Source organism: Cottoperca gobio, chromosome 12, assembly GCF_900634415.1.
Source record: "Cottoperca gobio chromosome 12, fCotGob3.1, whole genome shotgun sequence".
Taxonomy (NCBI): domain Eukaryota; kingdom Metazoa; phylum Chordata; class Actinopteri; order Perciformes; family Bovichtidae; genus Cottoperca; species Cottoperca gobio.
The window spans coordinates 17,095,766-17,120,614 of NC_041366.1; the positions used below are offsets into that span (position 1 = coordinate 17,095,766).

General features: G+C 40.6%; 1 protein-coding gene across 1 annotated transcript; it reads right to left on the reverse strand.

Moving 5' to 3' along the window:
• Positions 1-338: 338 nt before the first annotated feature.
• On the reverse strand, positions 339-24,849 carry rasgrf2a (Ras protein-specific guanine nucleotide-releasing factor 2a). The gene is made up of 28 exons (XM_029444176.1): positions 24,077-24,849; positions 13,358-13,464; positions 12,412-12,559; positions 12,027-12,116; positions 10,985-11,238; positions 10,814-10,893; positions 10,367-10,560; positions 9,941-10,050; positions 9,736-9,854; positions 9,491-9,654; positions 9,290-9,356; positions 9,066-9,202; positions 8,894-8,976; positions 8,353-8,601; positions 7,385-7,477; positions 6,788-7,296; positions 5,803-5,928; positions 5,617-5,706; positions 5,210-5,316; positions 3,973-4,085; positions 3,125-3,185; positions 2,727-2,830; positions 1,874-1,958; positions 1,579-1,776; positions 1,415-1,494; positions 1,187-1,304; positions 653-721; positions 339-578 (listed from the first exon to the last, which is right to left on the reverse strand). Exons 1-28 carry the CDS (start codon positions 24,353-24,355, stop codon positions 483-485), a joined length of 3,930 nt encoding a protein of 1,309 aa, XP_029300036.1. The 5' UTR covers positions 24,356-24,849; the 3' UTR covers positions 339-482.

Genomic DNA, 24,849 nt, shown 5'->3' on the forward strand with positions numbered 1-24,849 from the left:
TAGTGTGGAAACTACCACACAGCAAACCTGGAGCCCAGAGGCTCATTTTGGCCGCCGCCGGGGGCCGCACGCAGGTTAATCCGGCCATGATCATACAAATAATGTAAAACTCATCTGACAATGTTTATGTGCAAGACTACAGAGGCAGATTGTTTAGTATTTACAATGTGATAGCAGCAACATGTTACTCTCTAGTGCCATGTTTAGAAGCTAACATGGTTGTTTCTACAGTCATAACTGTACGCTGTATGGCAGAGTTGTGTATGTTATACAGTTCATTCTGTTTACTAAATATACACATCAGATATTCATACACAAAAGGCACATTTTCTCCCGAGTTTCCTAAGCACAATAACGGGTGGTGTTTTATGAAACAACCCCGGCTTTATTAAGAAAGAATCTCAAGTTGTGGTAAGTCTTGGTTGATATTTCTAAGATGGATGTATATCACGTCTCAGTGAATGTTCGTGTGGGAAATGAAGTCAGCCAGGTGGTACTCGGGGCTCGATCTTCAGCGAGAGATCGTAGAGGGTATCTTCATCCATCACTAGCGTCTTATCCAGGAGGAACTGAGTCACCTGGAGGGAAAAGACTAAATCATTTGGATGAATAGTTCAATACTAATCGCTGTCATGCATTTTATTACACGCACCTTGGGTTGGTGCTCTATCCGGTAAGGTGCTTGCTGAAACTGACGAATCTCCCGGATAATATGAGAAATCTGAAAGAGCAGAATTAATAGACAACTTAAATTGATGGTTCATTAAGCCCCGTAGCTATGCCTGTCAAGCCAGCTAGCTATTAAGCTAACGTCAGCTCCATTGAGTTGCTTGAACATTTAGTCTCCAGCTGACTCATTTCATAACAAGAATCCTGTCAAATTTAAATGTGCTAAAGCAGGCTTTACATTTCTACCAGCAGTGGGGAAATACAGCAATGTATACAAATATTAATCTTAATGCGACCGTGCTGCTCGGTCGTGGAAGTAATGCTTGGTCACTACTGTCTGTAGTAAGCTAGTTAGCATGAGAAGCTAACGATAGCAGATTACATTGGAACAGTTTAATTCATTCCTTACAATTTAGTTGTTGTGTTTTTGGTCTTCAAACTACTTTAGCAAACAGTCAATTGGGCTTTAATAAGGATTATAAAACAACAGGGGAAAGGGAATTAATATATTCTTTACCATCCTCATCTTGGAGAAGTTGACCAGACCCTCCTCCGTGAAGTTGGGTGTTCCCTCCTCGATGAAAGCCAGGTCAGTGAGGTACATGCCCAGGTACGGGACACATGGAGGGTTACAGCTACACACACACACACACAGACACACACACACACACACACACACAGCACATTAGACAGTTTTTAAAAAGGGATTTAGACACCAATTGTTCTGGTAATAAGCAGCATTTACTTTTTCAGTGTCTCTCTGAGATTCTTGAACCTTCCTTCTGTGGACACAGTCTTCTGCAGCCTGTCCATGAGCGCCTTCGTCTAAAAACAAACAAACAAATAACTCTTAAAGGTTTTGTGCAGAGAGTAGGTTGTATTTTTAACAACCTTTAAATTGATTCCAACCTGTTTGCAGACTTTGGCCCACGTCTTCTTCAGCCTGTAGATTGCGCTGCGGTTGAGAGCAGACGTGATCTCCAGAACTCCGTTGTAGTTGTTGAGGCAGCGGCAGATGTCGGCCACCGCGAGCCACTTTTCTATGGAGTTGGCTCGGGAGCCCACGTCAGTGTGGGTCATTATCTGAGACGCCACCAGGTTACTCATCTGTGCACGCAGGATGAGAGGAAGACTTCCATTTTACTGACAAAAAGACAAATATTATTCAAATGTTTCTCACTATGAAAACCCCGTTGAGTCTCACATCATTAAAATGCTGGCTGGTCTTCATGATGTACGGCGTCCTCTCGGTTTTGTCGACCTTCATCCAGCCCTGACCGAGGAACTCCCTGCAGGAACACACTTCAGTCAGACGTACAGTGTGTCTTCAGTGCATTTACTGTGGTGTCTCCTTTATACTACTTATACTTCACTATATTTGAGACTTTTTACAACACTTCGTCACTTTACAGATATGGATTTGACATAATATTTAATATGATGTATTGTTGTACAATATATAAAGTAGTTAAATGATTTCTAACTCAACCAAGTACAGCAATACAAGTATGCTTTTAATACATTAAGTACATTTAGCTTTTCTTTTTTACCTAGATACAATTCTGAATGCAGGAATTTAACTTAAAATAGAGTATTTATATATTGCATTATTAATACTTTGCGTATCTGACTTTAGACAATACATATAGAGTATTATAGTACATATTGTTTACCTCAGCACCTGCAGCTGAAGTTTGACGGATGGTAGGTAAATAATAGCGAATAAAAGAAAAGTTTTATTTTACAGGACCTGAATAACTTCTTAATAATTTCTGTATTATCTGTAATTTAGATAATACTTATAGGGACAGTTGGAATATTCTTGAAAGAAAAACTCAAGTAATTATACATTTTTGTATTATTGAAAAATGTATACTCCATATATCTAAATGCATTTTCATGTTCAGCTGCTGTGAACTCACTAAAATAGTATTTATTTCCCCAGTGATTATTAACAAATAGTTATTAAACTTTCAGGGAAATTATTTGTAGAAATGACAGACCTGTAAAATGTACAATTAGTTTTTTTAAACAACGCTGATGCATGATGTACTCACTCGTAGGGAATACTCCTGAACACAATGTGATCCAGCAGCGTGATCTGTTCAGCCAGCTCCATCGCTGAGAGAGACTCAAAACACTCAGCTTTAGGACTCTCGGCCTGGAAACACACACAAACTATTTGTAGTCCAGACTTCCAGACTGTTTTGGAAGAACTACAATACCAGTACACTAAGTAAACGCCATATACTGGGACTTCACCACACTACTGTAACTACTGTAACTACTGTACAGCTGCAGGGCGTCACTAAGGGAGCAACATTATTCTTACCACAATGAAGTGAAGTAGGGGACAGCTTTTCTGGAGATAAATTATTTCAACAATTGCTTAAATATACTCAAAATAAAGTCAAATCTAAAGTTATTTTTGCTGCCAACAGGTGTTAATACTGACCATCTGTAATATGTCCTCGATCTTCAGTTGAGCATCATCTTGTTCTTCTTGAGAAAGGGCACTGACGAACAACAGACAGCGTCGTTACAGCATGTGTGCTTAGCATTAGTACTACTGTAGTAGTTAAAGAACATTTACACAAGTGCTGTACTTAAGTAAAGAATAAGTACTTGAGATGTGTTGATTTTGAATGTTTGTGATAAACTGGAGGAGGAAGTGTTTCTTCGTGTGTTGGATCAGCTGCAAAATGCATCGTCATAAAGCGGCTTTCCTGAGAAACTCATGAAAGGTTGACTTTTCTTTAGAGACATGTGGTTCTTACAGGAGAAAACTGCTGCAAACACACGATGATCTTATAGAATATGATGCATCGCTGTAGATTAAACGACACAACAAAATATAAAGGAGTTAAAATGAGCAGAACCTTAAATCTACAGCTGTAAAATGCAGCAGTAATATTAATCCAGAAACATCATATATATTAAATAATAAAGCAGTAACGGGGAACATTTTACTGCATATTGAGTACTTTCACTTTTCATACTTTAAGTACACTTTGCTGATCATTGTATACTATTACATAAGTCAGGTTTGGAAAGCAGGAACAATCACAGTGTAGTATTAGTACTTTTACCCAAGTAAAACTTATTCCATGACTGTACTCCTGTAGTAGTGGTGGTGGTATCGTGTACTCATGTAGCACATCACATAAAATGCATGTGTACGGCGCTACATGTTCTTCAGTTTTATCAGATTTCATTTCATAATGCTTGTATAACACATATAGATGTGCTACATACAGAAAACAAGTGTGTTCCTAATTCTATAACACTTTTCTGACTTTGTACCTTAAAATGTTTGACGTTGCTTTCCTCTCCTGCGGCAGCAGGTCTGGGTCTCGCAGCACCTCCTCCAGCAGATTGATCACCCCCATCTTCAGGTCAATGTTCATGTCAAAGTCCTGATGGAGAACACATTATACACATTATACGAGTACAAACAGAGACAGACAAAAACACAACAACAAACAGGAATCAGAGGCAAATCAAGGCACTTGATAAAAGCACACTTCTGTAACAGCTGCTTTTAGAGTATTAAAGTACATTACATTCCCCACTGCCTCTCGGTGTAGCTGTAGACATGAGAAGGGCGCCCTCTAGAGGACATTTACATCCGGTGGCGTATTTTCACTTCAGCCCGAACAGTACAAATCAGAAAGTGTCGTAAATGTAGAGACGTGTTAACCGTTACCACAAACTGGGCTGGCACATTTAACAAAGGTTACAAAATATGTAAAATTATAAAGCATTGTTATTACACTGAATGATGTTTTCTTATGTCATATGGAGAGATATTCCCGTGGATCCTGCAACACTTACACTACATATCATACACTCATACATATATGTTTGCAAATGTGTGTTCGGGTACACGCATACACACTTGGGAGGGAAGGAGCTGCGTTAAAAAGGTCACCAATCACAGATTTAGAGCATTTAAATATCAATTAGTATTTCACATGTGTTACAGCTGGAGTCTCTAAAACACCAAACAGCAGTACAACGGTTGTGTTACCATAATAACTGCTGCTGTGTGGTAACACTGAAGGTCATAGCTCACACACCCAGTGTTCATCAATAGGGACCAATTAATACATAATAAATGTTCACTTTTCAGGCTACAAACATCCAGGTACAAAAATAGGATCTTATATAATCTTAAAAGAAAAAGATAGTCCTTTCAGTGTCCCCGGGAGGACGCTGACCTTTCTGCTTGCCTCCTGGGTGGGAGAAAAGACACGCAGAGCAAAGAGCACCTCCATCGGGGAAAAGAGTGACAGGAGAGGCCACACACACACACACACACACACACACACACACACACACACACACACACACACACACACACACACACACACACACACACACACACACACACACACACACACACACACAGAGGGGAGGGGGGGGGGTGATGGCAATGAAAACAGACACAACAGACTCTTTCAGGTGGGCAGTTCTCGAATTGTCCTCGCTGTGTTCGGGGGTTCTGGACGCATGCGAAGACGCTTTGTTGTGGACTCACCTGCGAGTGCTTGGAAACCCAGTGTCGCAGCACATTGAGAACTCTGTTGGTCGCAGCTCTCCGGATGATGAATTCTTTGTCACAGACTTTTTCAGAGTTACTAAAACCTGGAAGGGGAATAAAAGCTAAAGATTAGGACAACAATTTTAAATGTCTGAGGTCATTCTTGACATTTAGCTCCACGTTTAAAGCCTTTAATTGTGATATCTGGAGATTCAGGTCTCAGGAAAACAACAGTTGGTGGTGGAAGAAGTACTCGTAATGATATTTTACTTTGGTAAAAGTAGAAATACTCTGTTACAATAAACATGCATTAACAATATATTGTATTATAATTATTGATGCATTCATTCGTTCATCACTTTAATGTTGGTAGAAGCTGTGTGTCTTTTGACCTTCACGCTCACCCTGGGAGCTGCTATGCCCCGCAGCAGCGGTGGCGATTGCAAACGCTGAAGCCGACGACATCGTGCAGCGAGAGTTCTCCCCTGGTGTGACTGCAGAGAACAACATGACATATAACATAACAATGGCATTAAGAACGGCATGAAATACCACAAGTGTGCATCTGTGTGTGTTTGCACTCGACGTACCTCCTGACTGTCTGTAGCGGAGATGCCTCGGCGTTGAAGGCGAGCGGCAGGGAGACATGTCGCCCGGCTCGCTGCTGGCCGGTGAGTCAGGGAGAAACTTGTCCAGAGAAACTGTCTCCAGGACAACTGTTAGGGGGGCAGAAAAGTCCCACCTCAAACATCTGCAACATGACATCCTTCATTCTCCTCCTAAACTTCTTCTACTCTTTTCTTTGAGCTTTGCTCTCACAAGTCAAGTTACTGGATTTACCAAAACTCTCTTAACCGGACAAACTTGTCATAACTCGCTCATTTTAGTAATTCCGTCTAATCAACGGCCCTAACATGGACATATAAGGCTGTAAATATAATATACAATACATATGTTACAATAGTGATCTAAAAATACTGTGAAAAAGATTCACACTATAACCTTGGAAGGACTTTTGTTTATGTGCATCTTTGACCTGCTCGGTCATAAGCTGCTGTATTTTGAGAGCTCTCCATTTCACCCATTCAACGTGTCATTTTCCTCTTTGGAGGCACTCCGGCTGCCACGTAAGAGCTTTGTTTATCTCTTCGTTTTCTTTCTCGCCTCCCAAATTAGTTGTCAGACATTTTCTGACCCGGTGCTCCGCCGCTGTTTTTATAGTGAACAAGCCGTCTGCTGGAGCCAGATGGTGATCCGAGAGCACGATTATTCCTCCGTTGGGTAACAGTGACCCATTTATGTCTCTCGCTCCCGAGTCCGTTTGGGTTGGCGGGCCACTATGTGTGACGTGTCAGATTTATGTATAATATTAGTAATTAAGAAGTCATAATTATGCACACTTTTAAGTCATTTTGAAGTTGTGCAGTAGATCGCAGAGCTACCTCAACGCTGGATTAACCTGTTTTCAAACCATCATTCTGTAACACTACAACAGTCGTGTGCCCACACATGTGCTGATGTTCACATGAGACGGACAGAGTGTGAATCATGTGCTTTTGTGTTCCAGCTACATACCCCTGCGGATGCTGCGCCTCAGCTTCCCACAGAAGGCGTCGAGGCGAGGCAGCTCTCCGCTGACATCCTCCCCTGCAGATGGGCTCAGCTCTGGGGAGCTGGGACCGCGGCCGAAGTCTGTAGGGGCCTTGGTGGAGATGGGGGGCGGGGAAAACATCCCAGAGGCCTGGGGGAGGCTGGGAGAGCGCGGGGCGGTGGGCGAAGGGGAGAAAAAGCCAGAGAGGGGCCTGGTTGAGTTAGGAGGAGGAGAGGAGATGAAGGGGCAGTGACTGGAGGTGGGGGAGTTGGCTGCAGAGGAGGTGGGGGTGGTGGACACATCCAAGGCTCCTGCCTTCCCACTGATGGGGGAACTGAGGGAGAGCTTGCGGCAGTGGACAGGGGAGGAGGTGCGAGAGGGGATGGTGAGAGGTGGAGGAGAGGAAAATTTGCGGCACAGCCTCGGCGATTTGTTGTTCAAAGGGTCCGTCCCCCAGGAGCCCTGGTTAGTTGCGAAGAAGAGCTCCAGAGACCTGAGAGACAGAAGAAGAGTTTATCTGTAGATGTGAATCTGACAAATGCTGACACAACCCTAACTCTAACTCTACAGATGGTATTTACTTGGACTGGTCCAGTGCCAGCTGTGTGATCTTCAGACTGTAGTCGGGACAGAGGGACATGATGGACAGACGATCACATGAATGTTGCTCGATCCTGGGACAGTGACAGGAAGAGGAGGAAGAGGAGGTGCATGGCAGAGTGATAGATGAAGAAACAAGGTGAATAATGAGATGAGGATGAAGAACAATTGAAAATGTGGAAATGGAAAGATTGAGTGAATGTCCTGCAGTCTGTTACATGAGAGGAGAGGGAAGGACAATGAGGATGGATGAATGTGCAAACACATGAACACAATCAGTGTTGTTTGTCATGCAGACCTTTACCTTTACCTTTAAAACTCTAATACCACCCTGCACAAGTCCGGCATTGATAAAGCTACTTGAGTAAAAGAATGTATTCAGGAAAAGTACTTAAAGTATTAAGTAGGAAAATGTCCCCTGTGACTGTTTATATTAAATCATTAAATTATTTTTACTCATGCATTAATGTAAAAGCAGGATTTCACTTCTGTAGTTGGTTGAGGTGGAGCTCATTTTGAATTTAAATGTATGGATTGTTTTCATTATGGATTCATATTCGGATTATTTTATTTATTAATTGATTAAATGTTATTTTATTTTTATTATTTTTACACATTTTGTGACACCTTCAACATTTTTGTTTTGAATGTTTGATTACAAACTTCCAATACATTACAGTTATTAAAAAGGAAATAAGCAAATTAAACTCTACGTGTTAGTTCCTTTTGGTTGGGTAGTTTATTTTAGAACAAAACATTATATTTTATACACTCTTTATATACTTTGTGTGTAAAAATCTTAATGTGTAAAGTAACTAAATCTGTCAGATAGTTGTAGTAGAAGTAGAAAGTGGCATCACAGTAGTACGTGAGTAAATCGACTTAGCACTGCAGAAATGTACCTCACCTACAGTCGGTGGGAGGAACGCCTTGGCGCAGTGACATGTACCTGACGGGTATGGAGGTAAACGGCTTCTTGTAGATGTCAGCCAGCTTGTCGATGACCACGGCCGCTGTGGTGAAGATCCTGTACGTGTGGAGGAAGGTGTTGAGGAAATCTATGGAGAGGAATCGCAGGTCCGTCAGTCGTTCCAGGAGGCGCTCCACGCTGGCATATCTGATCTGAGGGACCTTGCAGGAGTTGAGCGTCTTGCTGAAGCAAATGTCGATGTCGTCTTTATGCAGTCGGGCATCGGATCTTAAGGAAACAAGAAGACACGTTCAGTTAAAGGATGAGGAAGAAAATCAACAATGTGTTAGTCCGTCTCTCGGCTCTGAAGTGTTTCATTTCTTTATAAAGTCATTTCCCAAAACTTACTCAAACAGCAGGAAAAGGTGCATTTGTTCGGGAACATTTGCAGATAAATCCACATTTGGTGTCCTAGTAAGTATTTGGGGGCAGCAGGACGATGTATGAGGGATTGTCATTATAAATTACCAGCTAAAAAACCCAGCATACTTAAATGTAATGAGAAATCCTCTTTTCTTACTTGATCATATGTGGCACCGAAACTTTGGAGTTCTCCTCAAACACGCTGGTCATCAGGCCGTTACATCGGATATTATCAATGCACTGAAAGAGACATTTTTGCGACACGTTCAGTCCTCTTTCATCCCACGTTTGAGAGATCTTTAACAGCTTTTTAAAACAGTCAGGCCTACCTGGCTGATATCGCTGGTCCAGGCAGCCTTTTCTTGGCGAGACGGAGCCAAGAGGACGACAGAGAAGGCCTGGCCGTCGGGAGGCTCCACCACAATCTTGAACTCCAGGTGGTTGAAGCCTTGACCTGCTGCGTTGTCTGCAAGTCCACGTCTCAGTTAACAACACATGTTTACGTTAAGAAACAAAGAAAACAAGAAATTATTTGGTATAAAAAGATACTCACAGTCCTCATCGCTGGCTTCTAGTTCTTCGATGAGAGTGCACTCTATCAGAGACAACGTGCCTCCTTGCTGTTTGGGGAGAAAAGATTGAACACAGAGCATGTTCATCATTTGATGTGCAGCGAAATACTACCTCACTAGGAAGTTTAAAAAAAAAATGGATTGTATTTGGATAAATATATCTGTGGCCAGGTGAGGCTGACCTTCAGCAGGTGAAGCTTTCCTCCTGACGTTCGTGTACAGATCAGGAAGTGTTTGGTGAACAGGAAACACTGTCGTTCTCCTTCCTTCCTCAGAGAGAGGGAGCCCAGGCGGACCTTACTGAGCATGCCCCGCTCACTGCTGGACGGCAGCTGGACGAGAGTGCCTGCTCATGGAGACAGACGGGAGTGAGTGAAAGGTGATGGAATAATACGACTTTCTTGCACGTGTTGAAGAGGAAGCTCACCTTGTCGGACGAAAGTCTGACTCGTGTCTAACAGGATGTCACAGCCCTCTACAATCATCCTCTCTATGGCCAGATTCTTCCTGATGTTCTCAGTGTCGCTCACTTCATCGTGCATCATCCTGTCAACACGGCCAATGGTTACCATCGTCAACATTATCACCATCTACCATCATTACATATTGCTCTGAGATGTGCACACGCTTACTTCGACAGCTCCTCCAGTTTGGATTTGGCAAATTCCAGGCTCTTGCGCTCCACATGCTCATGAGGCGTGTGAGCCAGCAGCTCATGAAGAGTGATGATGTATCGAGGAATCTGAAATACAGAACAAAACACACATGACAATGGTGACACGGCTTTGTCTGGATATACTAATATAAAAAAGGATATTAGACACTGGATATTAGAGGATGTTTGTGGATGAGCTCAGGGTTTTTAAAGAGTTTATTTAGCTTAAGAAGTAGGAACATTTTCTCAACCCATAAGGGAAAACTTCATCCTTCAGTATTTGCCTCTGAAATGTTGTGGAGTAGAAGTATAAAGTTGCCTAAAATGGAAAAACAAGAACCTCAAATGTGTACTTAAGTACAGTACTTGCGCAAATGTACTTGTGTCGTGTGGACTAACCTACCTGGAACATGGGATAAGTGAGGAAGGTCTCCAACATCCGGCTCTCACAAGCTGCGTTGGACTCGTACTGTTTGAGCAGCTTGTCGAAGTCTCTGTTCTGCTTACAGTTTGCCAGAACCTGCAGACTGTACTGGTGGTTACGCACAAACTCCTGGTAGATGTTCAGCATCGGCAGCAGGATATCAAACAGGTCCGCTGCGTGTGAAACAAAACATACAATAACTTTGAGATAAAAGGCATCATAACTAAGCGGACGTTATTCACAACATCAAATATGTTTTATGTTTATGATTTCCTTTGATAACTACTCCACTCCACTTTTTTTGTATGCATGTTCTTGTTAAAGTTAATGTTAGAAATGATATTAAGATGATGTGAGCAGGTAATTAATCAGCCACAACATGCAAACTGTATAAAGAGACGTGACAGTCATCTCTGCAGGACTCACCCAGAACCAGCGTGGGCCAGTTAGCGAGCCGAGCGTTAAGACCTTGATGGAAGATCTCGTGCAAAAACATGATGGTCTCACTGGAGAGGAAGAGATTCTTACTGTAACTATAAACTGTTGGAGAAAATATCTAAAATAAATTCGCTGTAATGCAAAATAAAAAGAAGATACCTGTTGAGGAATATGGTGCTGACGTCATCGTGGCTGATGGGAGGCTTCTTGGAGCTGGCCGCCATGCGGAGCGGCCGCAGGAAACAGTTCACCAGGATAGAGAGCTGGTGGACGTATTCTGTCTCTGCTTCCACCATGTTGAAGACAATCTGGTTCCTCTTCCTCATGCTCTCAGCGTGAGGGGAACAGATGTAGTCCTGGACGATGATCTTCCACTTCCTCCGGCACAGCCAGCCACGCATGAAGCTTTGGACCTGCACAGCCACAGCACACTAGACGTCTCTCTTTGTTCTTCCGTCTTTGTTATTATGCAAAATCAACAGTGGTGGCAGAAGCATTCAGATCCTTTACTTAAGTAAAAGGACTAATACCAAACTGTGAAAATACTACACGACACGTAAAGGTCCTGCATTCAAAATACAAGTATGCAACAGCAGAATGTATTTAAAGTACTCACTGTGCAGTTAATGATGCAGTAATTAATGTGCATGTTGTATTTCACTGCTGTAAGTGGTTGTGATATTTTAACTCCTTTATATTCTGTTGGGTAGTTTAATCTACAGCAACGCATTCTATGATGCCCCTATAACAGCCTGTTTTCAGCTTTGTGACGACGCATTTTCCAGAAGTAAGATCCTTTTCTCAACACATCCTTCAGTTCGTCACAAACTTTCAAAATCCTAGTGATCTGGTGGCACGCCTTCCGAACCAGAAGGTCGTGAGTTCAATACCAGGGCTACTGCCACCCCTGAGCAAGGTACTTAACCCCGAGTTGCTCCAGGGAGACTGTCCCTGTAGTTAGTTTACTGTAAGTCGCTCTGGATAAGAGCTAAATGACCTGTAATGTAATAATATAACACATCTGGAGATGTATGGTTTCACTGGACAGGAAGGGAATAAAAAATATTTAATTCGACTAAAGCTAAAGACAAATGTAGTCGAGTAACAAGTACAATATTTCCCTATAAAAAGCATAAAGTTTAGTTCAGCACTTGAGTAAATGTACTTCGTTACATTCCACCAATTGAAACCATCAACTTACCTTTTTGATCTTTTTAATATCCGGGTCTTCCTCCTCTTGGTTGTTCTGGTAAGGCAGCATCCTCTCCTTGGTTTTGTTCAACACAACAATCTGTCTCCATGTGAATATAACGGCACAGAGGTTAAAATATTCATGAAACGACTTTGGCGGTTGAAAACAACAAATATCTTGTTGCATGATGAGAAGGTAATGTTCTGGGAATCACTGGAGCCCTGCTGTGCTTTCATTTAAGAGACACATGCGCTCCAAACTCAAGTGTTTTCCCAACATGCCAGATGCACTTGCTTGCTTTGATCTGCATCCGAGTGTCTGTGCACATGCATGTTTGTGTGTTTGTGTGTTTATGTATGCATGCACACGCAGATGTGGATGCACTCATGCATACCTCGGCTTTAAGCCTCTCGATCTCAGTGTCCTGGTCCTCCAGCTGAGTGCGGAGCTGATTGGCTGCGATCTTCTCGGTCTCCATGATCTGGACCAGGTGGATGTACTTCTGCATCAGGATCTCACGCTCGATGATGATGTCAGAGTAGCTAAAAGGGAGCATGTGTGGAAAGGAGACGAGTGGGTGAGAAACATAACACAACACAAACAAAGAGCTTTGTCTACTGTCAACTACTAATCTACCCAGTAGTATACAAAGTATTTCAAATTGGCTGTTAAAATTAATAGAAAATGTGAAAGGATTCATTCTGCATTACGAGTACTTTTACTTTTTATACATTAAGTGCATTCTGCTGATAAAACTTGGTTGCAGAACTTTTACTTATAATATATTATTTACTCAAGTACTGTATCATTACTTCTACTCCATGTGTTAGTAATAACAAATATATATATTATTTGATAATATAAATTGGTCCATTTAGCTTTTAATTCAAGACTTTCACTTGTAATGAGTATCTGAGTACTTCTTCCACCACTTTCAATAAGCAACAACCTGACATTATGTGTTTATGCAGTAAATGCATCATGCAAGATTAAATGAAGCCGGTTTGAGGTGCTTTATGTTTCCTACCGAATGTTCACAGAGACAGAAACAGAGAAGAAAAGAGGTTGAGTGGCTAAATCAAGTCTGTGATGTAACCAGGGGAGCAATACAGCACCAGTGTGACCTAAATGTGAACCGCTGCGAGCAGAACACACACACACACACACGCACGCACGCACTCACACGCACACGCACGGTCGTTATGTCAAATGTGCATCAGCACAAAAAGCAAGTGGAATGTAGAAAAACAGTTATTTTACACCTTAACTCATAAAAATTTAAGAATGACTGTGTGTTTACCAACGTAAATGTACTCAACTGTAAATTAAACATTTTTTACCTGGCCTGCTGGACGGACTCCACCCACTCGTTGCAGTCTGACTCTTCCTCCGTCCGCAGCTCCAAAGGTTTCTGTCCATCGTGGCCAAAAATCACCAGGAAGTAGTGCTGCAGTAGAGAAAACAGACGCAACATAATCAGGAGGTGAATTTCATTTTATTTAAAAGTTGTAACTTGCAGGAAATCTATACCACTTTTAAATGTGGATATGTGATAATGAGACAAGAACTTACTAACAGCCGGATTTATTAAAAAGGGAAAATGAGGATGAGAGTAGGTTACTGGACTTCAAGTCTTTTATCCATCATCTCTTTAACTTCCAGTAATGACACTTCCAGTATTCTCCTCCATCGTTCCCATTTTACACTCAACAAAACAGCATCCGTCATTTTAATTCCAACATCAGAAGCTTAAACATCTACATCACCAACATAAACATCAACGACGCCACAAGCAGTCACAGCGGCATGTCAACACACACGAAGATTAACTTAAATAGTGCTTATAATATCAAGTGTGGAGCCACAGCACTCCAACAGTCAACACTGCTAAATATACCAGAGCTGAGTGCAATGTCAACATTTCAGCCTTGGCAATATTATGAGTACTGTGAGGATCGATGCTTCCTGCTGCAACAGTAATGCCTATTGCATTAAAATGTTACTTGACCCTTGCAGATCAAGACTTGCATAACGTTAGTGCATTGTCATTCAAGGTGATGATGAAACCTGTCAGCTATTGTAAGACAGTTGAAGTCCAAATTTCGAAGCAGCGTTACCATGCAACACATTTTCTTTAATAAGCTCTTTCAAGATATCTCTGTTTCGTGCAGCAATTCAAACAATCTGACATTCTTCAAATTAAACTGACTGAATCAGTTTATGGAGCTCGTCACTGGTGACAGAACGTTACTCGCTCCTTTAAAGCTTATTTAAAGACTACAAAAGCCACAGAAACGATAGAAAATTAACAGCACTGTTGCAAATACTTGCCTGCTGAGCCGTTATAAACAGTGTTTGTATAGGCCCAGTTTAGCGCCTACAGTAGGCTGTGTGCGTAATTATGTACCTCCACCTTAGTAGTAATTACAGCCACAATGATCTTGTGTTATTCGGCACAAGTTGCTGCTCCTGTCATTTAAATCTCATCGGAGTGACGTCCTGAGATGCTTGTTTTTAGACTATATTTAAACTGTAAACTTCCTTTGTGACTGATCAGAAGGTGCATTCCTGCAGCTCAATGAAAGTGTTAAAGTGCCATGATGTTTTTGTTGTCTTTTGTACGATCAATCCTGCAATGAATAACTTGATTTGACCAAAATCCATCTTCTATTTTCTCCTGCAGAGCTGGTTGTGACGCCACATTGTTGTGACATCTCACACAGTGTCTGACAACATCTTAAGACAAATGTAAAGCGACAGTAATGACTTCATTAATATATTAATAGAATTATTCTATCACCAGAATCTAAATAGACAAGTAAACAACTGAGATAGTGAGCATAACAAAGGACCACCACAAGCAAATGATATACTGTTCGTTCCCAACACACTGCAGAGTGATGAGCATGCGAACAGTAGTTTTTAAACGTTGGGTGTAAACTGGAAAATTAGTAATATGGAAGATAAATATAATATTAATATGCTTTACTTCAAATGTTGATAGAAAGTTAGCAAAATAAATGTAGTTTTTTTTTGCTAATAGAGACTTTTTCTCTGTGTTTTAATAATTCTTTGCTTATTTCAAATAAAAAGTAAGCCATACATTGATAGCGGTAACTTTTCTTTTACGTTGCATTATAACATCTGACAATATACTTTACTCTTAGGCTACCACAGGGATAAAGTAGGCCTGTATAGTAATGATGTAACGATAAGTGGGTGAGAGACACTTGCTAGCGTGTGCCGGCTACGGACCAGAGAGGCTTAAGGGCTTGTTTGTGTGTGTTTGTACGTGCATGCGTGTGTGTGTGTGTGTGTTCAGGGGGAGGGGTTGGAGGGTTTACATAACCACCAGGGCTCGTACAGCTCCTCGCATTGCTAATGCGGCTTCCCCAGCCACAAGCCTGCTTTAAGCTAGAGGATAACAATGAGAGAGAGAGAGACAGACAGACCGAGGGAGCTTTAAGCCCTGCCTTGCTCCGCACTCAGCCTCACTACGCCCAGTCACTAAAATCATCATCGCATCTGTCTGGCATGCACAGACACAAATGTGAGAGCGTCTACTTGCATCCAGCTCACAGTCTTTGAGACTCACTTACAACACGACCTGCAGGACGATGGTTTTGTGTTTGAATCATTCGCTTCATCGCACTTACAGAGAGAGCAGACGACAAAAACTAATGAAGTATTGTGCCTGTATCAAAGCCTGATACATCTTCTTCCTCTGAGCCATAGAGCTCCGCTGTTGTCCAAGAACTATTGAAAACACATCAATGAGCCTCACTGAGGATGACCTGCTCCTTCACCACCATGAACACACACACTGTAGTTTATTTTGACTCATCCCATTTACACCGTCCTGCTGCCCCAATAACTCACTAAAGCACCAAATGTGAATTAATCCGCCGCTGAAATTAGTCCCCAACAAAAACTATTTACTCCAGTGACCAGCAGATCATTGTCAATGTTTTTGCTGACTAAACCAAACCACATGAGTGACTCAGGATGAGGGTTGCACAATATATTGTTTTTTTACATCATCATCGCAATGTCAACTTAACACTTGTGTTCAGTTCAATGTTTAATTAGTTTAATAAAGAAGTTATTTCCTTTTAATTCAACAAGCAAGTAGAAGCAGCAGAAAAGCAAAACGTAACACTTTAATATCCGTTTTATTTATTTTAAGTAATACCGACACTGCGATATTCAACAACGTTATTGCATATCTTCCTCACAGCGGGCAGCCCTACTCAGGATGCAAACCCCGTCCTCTGATACCAGAGTCCAAACATCCACCCTGACCTCCTCCCTGCAACGCTATTCAAAAACATAACACATCCTTCACGGGAAGAAAAAAGGTTGAACATAATCCAGGGAGCAAAAGCATTTACCATCAACATGTAACTGGCTAAACAGATTAGTAGTGATTGGGATTCAAATAAAGAATAAATTAGTAGTATATAAACATTATAGGAGACCGGGTTGCATCTTCTAACTTATTCCTTTTGAGATGTGTTCAGTTCATTTTTCCCCCAACTCATTTCCATTTATTGTAATAATCTTACGTAACTCGACAGAACACAGCATCTGCATATAGTATACGTGCAGTACTTGATGATCCGCAGACTGCACACGCTTCTATTGAGGTTATCGTTCAATTTCAAGTGAAGAAACATAGAGACACAGAGACAATGTTAACACCACTTATGTAAAGTCACTGGTGCATGAAGACGCACACACGCGCGCACACACACACAGACACACGCACAGAAGTCAATGTGTCTCGTGGTTTGGAAGGCTCTACACATGTATTGCTCCCAGAGAAAGACAGACATATCCACTCACTGTACAGTTAAAGATGGGCTACAAATAGCACAGGTACCAGCCGTGTGTAGTGCAGTCTGTGTGCAGTTGTGTTGACTATGTATTCAGACAGTGACTGCAGGCCAGAGGACCAGAAAGGATGCTATTCTTAGTCGAGCACTGCAGCCTCCCAGAGCACCGCCACACGTTAGCTACAAACTCTCAAGCACAGACGGCCAGAATACTGCTTTAATATCCATTTTAAATGTGACTTAACACATTAAACATTTGGTTTTAAATGCAGTAAAATCTAAACTGTTCTCATATATTTCTATAACTAAGAGCAGAGCAGTCAAACTTAAATCCACAACAATTTGAAGCTACATCTAGCACACTCTTAAATTCCCTTTTTAAAGATCAGTCTTTGTGATCACTGATCGCCTCGACTTTAAAATGACTCCATAAGTCTATTTTCACATGTCTCTCTTTGCTTCTACCACGTTTAACTTTACTGTATCGTGCAACAGGACATTAACTATAACTTTGGCGAGGTTGACTAAATATGATAAAAACTAACGGGGACATTTGGCACAGGATTACTAAATAAATAAAAATACTTTTCTCAGGGGAACTAAAGTTGATGAACGTAAAGTACGGAGGGAAGTTTTTATTTTAAAGGGTGAAATCTATAAAAACGTTCCTCCTGCTGCCCACTGTTTTAGCTTTATGCTAACGCTGCTGCCCACTGTTTTAGCTTTATGCTAACGCTGCTGCCCACTGTTTTAGCTTCATGCTAACGCTGCTGCCCACTGTTTTAGCTTTATGCTAACGCTGCTGCCCACTGTTTTAGCTTCATGCTAACGCTGCTGCCCACTGTTTTAGCTTCATGCTAACGCTGCTGCCCACTGTTTTAGCTTTATGCTAACGCTGCTGCCCACTGTTTTAGCTTTATGCTAACGCTGCTGCCCACTGTTTTAGCTTCATGCTAACGCTGCTGCCCACTGTTTTAGCTTCGCGCTAACGCTGCTGCCCACTGTTTTAGCTTTATGCTAACGCTGCTGTCCACTGTTTTAGCTTCATGCTAACGCTGCTGCCCACTGTTTTAGCTTTATGCTAACGCTGCTGCACACTGTTTTAGCTTTATGCTAACGCTGCTGCCCACTGTTTTAGCTTTATGCTAATGCTGATGCCCACTGTTTTAGCTTTATGCTAACACTGCTGCACACTGTTTTAGCTTTATGCTAACACTGCTGCCCACTGTTTTAGCTTTATGCTAATGCTGCTGCACACTGTTTTAGCTTTATGCTAACGCTGCTGCCCACTGTATCCTACCTGACTGATGTGTTTCCATAGTGACCAGGGTTGACAGTTGAAGTGGTTAAATAAAAGTCTGGTGATTTTATTTGTATGTTATTCAAAGAAATACGTTACTATTTTAATATAGTTTAAATCAATGAAAACTCTCGACGTTTGTTTTTTTAAATCATCAGATTATATTGAACATTTCACTCAATCTAGTCTATACAACATATCACCTTGTCTCCTTCTCCCAAGCCCTTTATTTAGTTATTGTCATTTAACACATTCAACTACTTCTCTTGTTAATGAAATTCACGCTGGTTGAATCCACCGACGGTATTTTAAATTGCTTTGGATAAAAGCAGACAGTTAGAGACTCGCTGCTGAACATAGTGGAGCATTAAGCGGTGGTGTTGATGCGTCAAGTGTTTCCGCTGCATGTTTAAGTTTGACTTCTGATATTTAAAATATGTTTAGAGTTTAAAACTTCCAGCAGAGATTTAATCTTCCAATTTATTATGAAATAATTCCTGTTACCTAAACTGAGTAGTGCACAGCTGTCCTTAAAATGTCATGAATCATTGGGGAAAGACTCAATTTGAACAGATTTGACTTTCACCATCACTTCCATATAATCTGTACATCACGACATGATGCAAGTCACTGCACAAAGCAATCACAGGCTTCAATGAGTTACATGAGCTTTGAGCCCCTCTTATAATGTTTCCAGTTAATTAAGCAGTAAATTGTATCGTTACTCACTGTTGTTCATATGTAATAGCCTATTTGACTAATCTTAGTCTAATCCAATTAAAAGGGGATTTTACAAACATTGTGTTCAGTGGGTTAACACTACCTTAGCTGTCGAGTACAACAAAGAAACTCATGTAACATCTATGGCTCTAAGACAAGACCCCACAGATTAATAAAGCACCACAAATACAGATGCTAAAAAGTGAAGCATTTGTCAGATAACATCAAATTGAAAACGAAAAAAACGTACAAATAAAATGTTCCACAGAAAAAGCTTTCCGTCGTTAAACACAGCTCAAGTCTTTTACAATAATCCAGCCAGAAGGATTTATCAGAAAGAGAAGAATTGCCCTTAAATCATCATATAATGAGCAATAAAACAAGTGTTATGCTCTTCTCTTCGAGTGTCATCTCGTCATTCAGCCTGATGAAATATCTATCATTCAGCCGTGCAAAACAACATCGAAACTAATATGGAAGCAAATAATAAGACATAATATTTTGAAATTAAGACCGACTGTGGTGGAATACAATAAAGTATTTTACAGTGTGGTATTGCAAGTAAAGTAATTCCAAAGGAAGTACTTCTCCTCCCACTGCCTCCTAGTGAAATTATAACTGAATTATTCATATTGAAATATTTTATATTGAACATTTACCAATCGGACAAATTAAGTATTGTCTAATCTTCACTTTCTTATACAATTCTAATTATTGTGGCTATTATTTGCTTCACTAACTTACAATTCCTCTCACTCACTCTTAAAATGAGTTAAATGCATATAAAAAGGATAAAAGCCACTTTAAGAGGATGAGATCTTGACTTCTGCTCACAAGCGTCTTTAGTGTATAGAGATCAATGATCTGATCACAGTCATGTTAATAAACAAGATTATTACGACCAGCCACAGATACAGACTGAATAATTAATATCTGTAAAGAGAGTGGACATCAAATGAGCCAGGTTACCAATTGTACAAGAGTGCTTTGATGCCGTCTGATGTTTTATCTGACTTTAATGTTGCTCCATTAGAAACCTGCTTTAGATTTAGCTCCGCAGTGGCCTTCATCAGCCGGAGATCAGACAACGACTGTTCGTGTTGCGAGTCTAGTTACTTTGTGTCAGAAGAAGCTCGTCTCACGTCCAGACTCAAGACGACTGCGTCTCCACACATGAAGGACTACGTTACAAAGCCACTCATTACAATATATACATTTAAGGAATCCTCACACATGTTTACTCATGTGATAATGTAAAAAATTAATTCTGAATATATATTATATCAACATCGGTATCTCAAAGATCCAGGAGTTGAAACAAAAATCTGTTCCCAATGCAAATCAACTTATTGTCTAAAGTGAAACTTCCTATAACTTCTAGTGCAGCGTCTTTCTTTATTCCGAGATACAAACACTTACTTCCAGATAGTGCTTGAAACCAGTTTACTTCTTTTGAAAAATTCTTACAAAATGTATTTAAAGAAAATAAGGTTTATAAGAGATTTGTTGCAGTGCAGGAGAAATAATGAGCCATGATAACTACATGAAGGTAAGAGGAAGTGTTTCTTCTACAAGCATTGATTCATGCTTTGTATGTCGCATTAAGATACATGACATTAAACAGACCAAACACACAGCTCTGTGTGCATGTTAAAGTTTGACTAACATATGACAGAGTTATGTCTTCCTCTGTTTCACAGGTGAGCTGTTAGTCTCTCACACACACACACACACACACACACACATATATATAGAGAGAGAGATAGATATATATATATACACACACATATACATACACACACACACACACACATATATATACATATATATATATATATATATATATATATATATATATATATATATATATATATATATATATATATATATATATATATATATAGATAGATAGATAGATAGATAGATAGATAGATAGATAGATAGATAGATAGATAGATAGATAGATAGATAGATAGATAGATAGATATAGATATATATAGATATAGATATATAGAAGAGTACTTTAAAAGGCCAGTAAATAATGAAAGATATTGTAGATACGAATCAACCTGAAAGGCAAATTGATGCTTAAAATGACAGATATCATTATGTAGGTTGTTAAGAGTAGAAGCTGCCCTTCTGGTTCTTTCCTCATTCAACCAAAATGACTAAACTCCTTCATCTGCAGACGAGCAGCTGTGTGAGTGTTTCTCTGCAGGAGAAAGGATCCAGGTGTTGCCTGCAGGAGACAACAACGGACAAATACTGACCCTGCCGATAATACAGCGATTGCTCTCAACTGGGAACGCACAGAGAGCATTAATCCAGACTGTGTTTCTAATGGCATGTTTAGATGTTAAAAATAACAAGATGCATTTGAGGAACCCCCGAAGTTTGCTTTTTACATTATGGGACACTGACACGCTTGTGAGTCTCAGTCTCCTTTTCTAAAAAAGCAAAGCCCTCACCAGTGTTATTGTCTTTCAACCCCTCCCTTTGAATAAACAAAAACAGTCCACAGCCATGTTAGTAGCTCTGTGAGGATGAAAGTAACTCCAGGTAAGTGTTGAGGAGTTATTAGTTATTATTGGGAATCCAATAGCTGAGACATTTCACTTGAATGTCAATATTATAGAGAAATACGAAGGTTTTCAGGGGCTTCAACTTCACTGTAACAGCAGCTCTGCTTTCTGACGTGATGCAGAATATAGTGAATATACCGTCTTTCTCTGCTAAAGAGTGTTAAACCTCTTAAAGTAATCCATACACTCACATATTGGTCCCATTAGCTCCTTGTTTGACTGTGATGGGGGAAAGCTGTGATACAGAGCCAGGATTATTGTCCTCTGCATACTGTATAGACACACCTTTATGACCCGTGGTGCACACAAAAGTGATTTAATCTCTTTTTTTATATAACAGATCTCACAAGGGGAAGCCTGAAATTAAATATAGCTATGTGGTGAGAAAAAGAAAGAACCTCCCCTGTCAGACTGCTCTCTCCTCAAAAATAAAAAACAGTCTCCTTACATAATACCAAATATTATATCTTAAAATAAAAGGTCTAACCGTGTTGCTTTTATAGTCCGACCGATCCTCGACTTCTGAGGTCGCTACTGATGCAGATGTTTTTAAACTTATGGTAAGTAACCAAGATATGCCCTGAAGAACACGCTCGTCAGTGCTGCCTGGAGGACAAATGCAATGGTGACAACACCCTTTTTCTGACACCCCCTAATTATTGTCATACAGCCCCTTTCTTTGCAATTGAAATGCCCAAAACATGAGAACAAAACGTACAATAACAAAACCGATTTAAGCCTAAATGTAAACATGTGGAGTGATTCTGACTGAGCTTCAAGATTTAACTAAAGCAATCATTAAGTCCCCTTGTGTGTGTCAGCAGATTCTCACCCCACTGAAGCGCGTGAGCACATTAATCGTTGCCACATTAAAAGCTGTGAATACAACATGTCCGCTCTATAAACGTGAAGCCATGACTGAGTCAGGGTGTCAGTGGCAGCGTGTGTCCGACGAGGCGTAAAACAGATTACCTGCGTATCAATGAAAAGATTAGATTTAACAGATATAATCCAGTTTGTATTTAAAAAAAAAAAAAAAAAAAAAGGAAATAAACTGTATCCATGCAGGATCTGTGGACCGGAGAGAAAATGAGCTTTTATAGTTTAGAAAATAAATACGCCAGCTGCTGATGGGATGAAACGCATCTTCAGACCCTGCAGCAGCAAAATATGGGTCATTTAAAATTAGCTTTCACGGAACAAATATTTTCATAAGGGCTAATTCTGTTTACAATTCAATTATCAATATTATGCCGCTCTTTAGGTCTACCTCGTTGCTCCGGACATTCTCTATGAAGGATGTTTCTACACAATACAGACTCCAGGGTATCACAGACATATGAGAGAAGAACGAGATGATGCGACGTGTGCAGGAAGAGGAAGAGGTACATTAGAGAAGTCAGTTAAACGGCACTTATTTTGATAAACTTGTTATTTTTAAGCAAAAAGAGCAAACATTTACTAGTTCCACCTTCTCAAATGTGAATATTTTCTTATTTTCTTCATCTTCTATGATAGTAAATTTAATATTTTTTGAGTTTTAGACTGCTGGTAAGGCAAATCAAGACATTTAAAGAGGTCACCATGGGCTCTGGGAACTTCTGATGGACCTTTTTCACATATTTGCATTTTAAAAGAGTAAATGATTAATCGAAAAGAAGAAAATGCAAATTCAAAACTCATCAAAAAGGTCAAGAATTGTGGTTTTTATTCCCTCCAATTACTATCCTTCACTGATTCTACAAGAGGAGAAACTAAACAATGAAATCAGCTGCTACTTCTCAGTGAAAACCACTTTAATAAAACTGTCATTTTAGTTGTTGCTTTATAGGAGAGATTAAATTAGGGCTGAGACTAAAGATTTTTCTCATTATTGATTCATCCAACGATTATTTTCACCATTAATCAATTAAGTGTCCATCCAAGTTCTCTAATGTTTGGTTGTGTCTGACCAATTAAAATTAAAATGGATTAATCCATTATAAATAGTTGCTGGTTACCTTTCTGTCAATATGGAATACGTGTTGTGGAGTCTAAACATCTGTGAACACACGGAGCATCTTTTCTTAATAGAGACATGTATTTATACTTCACGTAGAGCCATGTGAATAATTCATATTTTTAGTTATTAAAGATGTAGACATTCAATAAATAAGGTGTAAAAACAAGTCACTTTACATGTAAACAGACTATATTGTAGTTGTATTTATATTTTTTGCTGTATGCATAATAGTGAAACTATATTTTTTACAATTTCACTTATAATTTGAGTGATTTTCTCTAAAGATTTGGACATTTTAATAGCAGCATGGGTCATTTTTCTTGTACGTTGGGTTTCTGTCAGCTTTGCTAACTTACCGCTGAGTTTGTGCTGAAATATGTATACGATGCATGTGGAGCAAAGACTGTTTAAAAAGGTAAACAAAGACAGAATGCATAGAAAGTTGGCACAAATGAACCATAAATGAAGCTCCGGATGGATAATTAATGATAATGGAGTGATTAAATATCCTAAAATCAAAAAACAATTGATCAGCAGACTTCTTCAACTTGTAACTGTCCAACTGGGGTCTCTCTCCACTACTGCCCTGCCTCTTCCAGTACAGTTCATGCGCGACTCACCTGCTGTTTCTCCATGGGCTCCTTGCTGATGGCGGAGACCTTGGGGGCAGGTGCCCTCTCGCACGTGCATCCCTCCAGCAGGTATATCCCGGAGGGCCTCGTGCTCTGGTCGTTCTCGAAGTAGAAGAGCACGTTCTGGTAGAGAGCGAAGTACTTCTCGGTCCAGCGGCTGTTCTCCGTGGTCTTCTTGCTCAGGAAGCCGCGCCTGGAGCCCTCTTTACGCGCAACCACCGACAGATACAGAGCGTGGCCCTCGTTGTACCGCACGCCCTTCTGCATTTTATGTCCACCCGGATTTTGGTTTTTATTTTGGTGCCAACTTCAAACAGTAACCCGCGGCATCACATCTCCAGTAGGCGGTCACTGCCGTTATCACCGGGAAGAACGCGGTTCATAATTCCGTTACCAGGGAAAGGTAATCCAGGCTTACCATGGTAGAAAAAGTTGTTGAGTCCGTGGTGCAGCGCACATCACACTCACCAGCTCACCGCCAGATTAGGGCTTTAATGTCGGCTTTCCCAACGAGCAGAGCCGCAGGAAACACTTCACGACGCTTCCATGCTCCAAACTTTGGCGAGGAGTTACCGGGCGCTCGAGCCGACGACTGTGAATATGTATCAAAACGAGAAAGCTTATCGTCCCGGCAGCAACGCAAAACAGAAATAGATTGAGGGAACAGACGGTGAAAACAGAATCACGACGGAGATCAACGGTAATCGGCTTTGACACCAATTTAAAGAGACAGGTCACTGCAGCCTGCCCGCCGCGCGCTG

Excerpts from the sequence above, each read along its gene's own strand:
- rasgrf2a (XM_029444176.1), bottom strand. The coding sequence starts at position 24,355 with ATGCAGAAGGGCGTGCGGTACAACGAGGGCCACGCTCTGTATCTGTCG. Across the intron at positions 11,239-12,026 it reads ATATTAAAAAGATCAAAAAG|GTCCAAAGCTTCATGCGTGG; the intron begins GTAAGTTGATGG and ends GTGGCTGTGCAG. Across the intron at positions 8,977-9,065 it reads GGACCAGCGATATCAGCCAG|TGCATTGATAATATCCGATG; the intron begins GTAGGCCTGACT and ends TGTCTCTTTCAG.